The 5877-nt window shown below is 45.9% G+C and overlaps 1 protein-coding gene across 2 annotated transcripts in view; it reads left to right on the top strand.

The window, feature by feature from the left end:
• The window catches only part of INSC (INSC, spindle orientation adaptor protein), a 121894-nt gene that overhangs the window by 57663 nt on the left and 58354 nt on the right, over positions 1 to 5877 (top strand). For both annotated transcript variants that reach the window (XM_011384402.1, XM_011384400.1), the window contains 2 exons: positions 1892 to 1944; positions 3096 to 3219. In XM_011384402.1, coding sequence (XP_011382704.1) covers positions 1892 to 1944; positions 3096 to 3219 — 177 coding nt within the window. The remainder of the gene's footprint in view (positions 1 to 1891; positions 1945 to 3095; positions 3220 to 5877) is intronic.

Below are 5877 nucleotides of genomic sequence, written 5' to 3'. Positions count from 1 at the left end.
AAAAAAAGTTGAAAAAATAATAAAGTCTTTCGTTTCACCACCTATAAAAGAAACACTAACATTTTAATCTTTCTTTTAAATACTGTTCTAGCCACAGCTTTTTGACATAATAGTAATAATTGTGTGTTTACATTTTTGCATACCGCTTTCCCCACTTTATTAGCGCACACATTTTTCTTTGCTATAAACTTTTAGAAAGCATTATTTTAAACAAATGCACACTATATAACCAAGTAGCTGTACCATAGCTTACTTAACAGAACTAATATTTTACATTTGTGCTGTATCTAGTTCCCTTTTATTGTAAAGATCATGTGCTATTTTGCAGACTTATTGTAGCCTGTTATTTGTCTTGTCATCTGCTCCCAAAACTTCTGCACCTTAGTCTTATTACCTGTAAAATATACACAATAAGAAGTAAGAGGATTAAGGTAAGTGAAAGCAAGAAACAGTGATGAGCATATAGTAGCTGTTCAGTAAACATCAGGTGGCTTGGAACTGAAACCTTTGGCAGTTGTGGAGTATTGGTAGCCATCATGGCACTGTTCTCTGGCTGCAGGCTGCACCTGATGCAGGTGGACTCGGTCCAGCGCTGGATGGAAGACCTGAAGCTTATGACCGAGTGCGAGTGCATGTGTGTCCTGCAGGCGAAGCCCATCAGCCTGGAGGAGGATGCACAAGGTGACCTCATCCTGGCGGGCGGCCCTGGCCCTGGAGACCCCCTGCAGCTTCTGCTCAAGCGAGGCTGGGTCATCAGCACCGAGCTACGCAGGATTGGGCAGAAGCTGGCCCAGGACCGCTGGGCACGCGTCCATAGCATGAGCGTGCGTCTGACCTGCCACGCCCGCTCCATGGTCAGCGAGTACAGTGCTGTCAGCAGGAGCTCCTCCCAGGAGATGGACCAGGTTAGTTGCCCTGGGATAGGTGTTGGTGGGCACTTGCAATGGGGTTGACTTCTAGAAGAATGGGTCTGAGTTGTGTGGCATCTGAGCTCTTCCTGCCCCAGGGACTTTTTTCTTCTTCCAATAAAACAAGGAAGACAGAAAGGCCCTTTGCGGAGTATGTTCTCTGTGCTAAGATTTGTGCTAGCTTTTTTATGCACATCTCATTTACCCTGCATAACCCCTGAAGCAGACAGAACTATGAGAGGCTCTGCAATGGTTACGTATCCCTACTTTCATGCCAGACTGCCTAGATTCAAATGTCAGCTCTGCTGTGTGACCTTGGCAAGTTGTTTAACTTCTCTGTGCTCCTAATGAGTATAATAATAGTATTTATTTTATAGATCTGTTGTTAGGACTAAGTAAGTTATTACATGTAAAACATTAAAAACAGTTGAATTAACATATTAGCTACTATTATTGTCCTCACTTTATAGACAAGGGAACAGAAACTCAGAGAGCTTAATAACTTGCCCAAAGTTATATAGTAAATGGTGTAAGCATCATTCAACTGAAGCCTTTCTGATTATAAAGCCCATGACTTTGAATCTTCTTCTCCAAGCCCAAGTGAACCATTGAAAATCTCCCTTATTATTTCTCTTTCCTTTGGCATTTACTTTCCACCTTAGTGCTTTACCGTTTTCCTCGCTCTACTTTGCAGACAGTAAACTTCGATTCATGCTTTGAAGCCCAGTTCAAATGCCCCTTCCTCTCTGAGCTTCCCAGATTCCCTGGCATAACTAATTGCTCAGTTTTCTTTTTTTCGAGCTCCCAAAGCAGCTGTTGATGATTTCTTTTGCCACCCATATTACGCTGTGTTATAGTTTATGTGCCTGTTTCCCAAATCAGATCATTTGATTCTTCATCTTTATGCCCCAGAAGGTCCAGTCAGCAGTTGGTCCTCAACCACTGCTTACTGAATTGAATAAAATTGACCTATTTTTCTACAGATTGAGAAGCTGCTAATGGAGAAATGCTCAGAGCTCTCAGCAGTCACGGAGAGGTAAATCTGGACAATGGGTAAATTGGGACAGGGTCTGGCAGCTTAGGCAGGGGGAGGGGCTGGCGTCTGCTCTCAAGGAAGAGCGGGAGTGGGGGCGGTGCTGGAGGTGGTCTGGGAGTTTCCTTTTGCTGACTTTTATCAGCAACCTTGAAAGACTTCCTTGGGATTTTCTGCCCCATTTCCAGGCCCTAGGGAGAATGTAAAAGGCTGACGAGAGGCCTAGGCATAGGAAGAAAGGATTCTTGAGTGCTGGTAACAAGAACAAGGTTTCCCACAGCTTTGGGAGGCCCCTTTGATCCCCAAAGTCAAGGCAAGGTGAAAGCAGACACTCATACCCTCATACCCACATACACATAGACAAGGATTCCACAGACACTCACTTGCTCATGCACAGATACATAAACACACACTCATGCAATCACAGAAATACACTCACACCCTCTTCTCCGAATCTCATACACATATACATACATCGTTTACACTGAGACACATAACACACTCAATCTCGCATGTACACACACCTAGTTATATGTTGACACTCTCGCTCACCCTTTCCAGCCCCCATGCCTGGGAAGGAAACTCTGGAACTTGGCATCCCTTAGGGTCTCTGGCCTTTGGCCTTTCAGTGTAGAAAGTCCTCAGGCCATAGGGGTAAATTTGAGCCTGATCCCCAGCTGTTTTTCCTGTCTGGGGAGAAAATCCTTCTCCTTTTTGAACACTGTAGGCAGCCACCCCTTAAAGGGAATTGCCGTACACCTTTAGAGTGAGCACCGGCATACCTGGCACTCCAGCACCCTTCCTCTGCAGCACCCAGCTCCCCTCCCCCACTCCTAGACCCTGGCTGTGATGATGACAGGTTCTCCCAAGGTGAAGCCCAGAGGTAAGATTCGGCTGCTTTCTGATGGCCTTTCTTCCTGGCGACATGTACTGTTAGCTTCCATCTCAGGCCAGCGCGTATCTGAATGCTAGGAGGCCATCGGATGAGCCAGCTATGAACTACTCCATCTCTGACTCCCGAGGAGTTGATGTTTTCTCTCTGGGCCATTTGCACCACCACCGGGCCTGCAGCGGGCCCGGGTCTGGTCCCTACAATGCTCTGGGTTGACCACCTGACCCTTCCAGCAGCCTATCTCATGGTTTCTTTCTCCCAGGTGCCTCCAGGTTGAGAACGAGCATGTCCTGAAGTCGATGAAAGCTTGCGTGAGTGAGACCCTGAGCACGCTGGGCCAGCACTTTGGCCAGCTGCTGGAGCTAGCCCTGACGCGGGAGGTGCAGGTCAGTGCAGGCTGGGCTGTGAAGAGTGGGGGTGGGCAGAAGAACTGGGCCAGGCTGGGGGAAGCTCTGAAGTGGTCTTTCTTGAGGGACACCCTCCTCTGACCACCCAAGTGAACTCCTGCACTTGAGAGACATGAATGTCAGAGGTGGGCGGAGACTTCCCAAGCAGTTAGTTTAGCTCCGTATTTTCTAGATATAAAAACTGGAGCCCAGAGAGAGCAGAGACTTACCTAAAGTCACACAGCAAGGTAGCGGCAGAGCCTGGCATCTCCCAATTGCACTTTCAGTATTGTCCCCACCACCTTAAATGCCCTCTGTTGAGTACTGTTCACAGAGCACACGCTGGATGTTTATCATTCTGAAAGACTTAAGGCACTTGCAGGGAACAAGCTGATTCTGGAAATCCTGGTAATAGAGAAGAATCTAGAAAGACTTATAGTCCAGCTCCTGCCTCTAGACAGGCTCCTGCTTGATTCCAGACTGGGGGTTCTGGAAGTTCTACTTTCAAACTGTGGCTCGCCATGGGACCTTGGTCAAGTTCCTCAACCTCTTAGCCTCATTTCCTTCATCTGTAAAGTACAAACCTTCCCCAGAAAGAAAGTGAGAGGACTAAGCAAACAACATATGGAAAGTGCTTTGTACAAAGTATGGGTTAAATATATGTTATTTCTCTCTCTTGCCTTTTCCTATTTTAAAAGCCTCCCAGAAAAGCAGATTCCATAAGGTTTCTATTATAAAAGGTATTTACATGTTATTTATAGTTACAGAAAAATTGTGTTACATATTTGCCATTCTTTTCCCACCACCAAATAAAAGCCTTCTACAAATAACAAATCCCTTTCCATACTGGCTTTTCTCCAAATTCAGCCTCTCTACTGAGGCCAGACTTTGCTTTCTCTCTTTCCTGTGTGGCTGGCTCATTTTGCACAGGCACAGGTCTTTCTGACCTGGTTCACCTGCTGGATGGTGCAGCTGGCCTCATGCATTCTCACCCTCCCAATACAGAAGGGTCCACTCTCCCTGTTTTGAGAGTGTGGGACAAGGAAAAGAAAGGTTCAGGGCTGGGGTGCTGAGGCCAGCATCTAGAGCCGATGAGCAAATGCTGACGGTCACATGTAGGAGCAAGCTGGGACCAGTGTCCCAAACTGAACCATCAAGTCCCAGAGGGACTCAGTGGAACATGAGGACCAAAACTGGGTGAAGAAGTTGAGGGAGAGATGAGTGAGGATATTGAAGTTAGCAGTGGGGAAGAGAGGAGCCTGGAGGAATTTTTGAGCAGGGGTGCAGATGCCTACTGATGCTTTTTATACCATTTATGTACTCTCTTGCCTGGAAGTACTAAGTTCAATTAAAAGGGCTGAAATAGAAGAGTTGCATTGTAACCAGAAGCCAGCTGGGTTTGGAAGTAGCCATCAGCTCTTTTACCAGGGGGCGAAAGGGTAGGGTGTCTTGTTGATGCTCTTGGTCACAGAATCCTGGGAAAAGGTCCCTGGGCTGCCAAGATCCTACTTGGTTTTTTTGGGCTGTGTCTCTAAAGTCTTCTAAAAGGTCCTCACACATTCACAGTGTTTCTTATTTGAACTGTAGCTTCCATAGACAGGGATTTTACTGTGTTTTGTTCATGGATATATATCTAGTGACTAGAATAGAACTTGGCATACAGTAGGCACTCAATAAATATTTACTTTATTAATTTTATTTTTAATTTATTAATGAACAAATATTAAGCAGAATATTCGAAACTTACATAGTCATAGATCTTCTTTATTCTTAAAAAGCACCTATTTACTTATTCTGGGATGCTGGTGTTTCAGAAAATGCAATTTGGGAAACATCTTTTTTTTTCCACTAGGGAGCCATCTAGGCTATTGAGCAGAGGACCAGTGTTCTTCCCACTTTCTCACTCCCTATCCCCACGCTCCTCCAAAATGGTACATGGTGGAACAGTGCTTACGACAAAGGCAGTGATAATCTAGCACTCCTCTGCACTGATCTGCTCCATTCTAGAATGTTATTCCAGACTCCAAATATGTCATTGGCAATAAATGTGCTCAGAGGAGGTTCCTAGGAGGATGGGAAAGGGCTGAAGATTCAGGTATATAGAGAACAGGTGGAGAAGCAGGGGACGTTTACCCTAAAGATGGACACTCTGCTACCTCTAAAGTTCTGTGCTTCGGGGCCCCAAAGAGAAGAAGGACCTCAGGCCCCTTGAGTGAATCTAAAGGCTGTTCCACGTGAAAAGGAGTTTGCGAAGCAATAGGGCTGCCCTGCAGTGGAAGGGGATGTTTGAGGAACTGCCCATCACTGAGATAGGGAAGACATCAGCAGTAGATGGAGGTTGGACTGAGTGACTTGCAAGTTCTTGCAATCGTGATAGTGTGCAACTCTAGGAATGTGGGCATTGTGGGGTAGTGAACTGAGCATGGAGTTTGGGGGCATATCAGGGTTCAAATCCTGACCGTGCTACTTACTGGGTATGCAAACCTGGGCAAGTTACTTAATTTCTCTGACTCTCGGTTTCCTCACTTCTACAGTGGGTTGTTAGGATTAAATGAGACAACACGTAAGTAGCTGGTGGCACTCTTCTGATTGTGTCACCTGCTTTATTCACTAGAAGCCAACAACAAGCTTTGCTAAAAGAACTCCTAATCACCTAAT

The sequence above is a fragment of the Pteropus vampyrus genome, unplaced genomic scaffold (genome assembly GCF_000151845.1).
Source record: "Pteropus vampyrus isolate Shadow unplaced genomic scaffold, Pvam_2.0 Scaffold575, whole genome shotgun sequence".
NCBI classification, from domain to species: domain Eukaryota; kingdom Metazoa; phylum Chordata; class Mammalia; order Chiroptera; family Pteropodidae; genus Pteropus; species Pteropus vampyrus.
The sequence above is the reverse complement of the archived record's forward strand: the minus strand, read 5'-3'. Positions and strand labels throughout refer to the sequence as shown.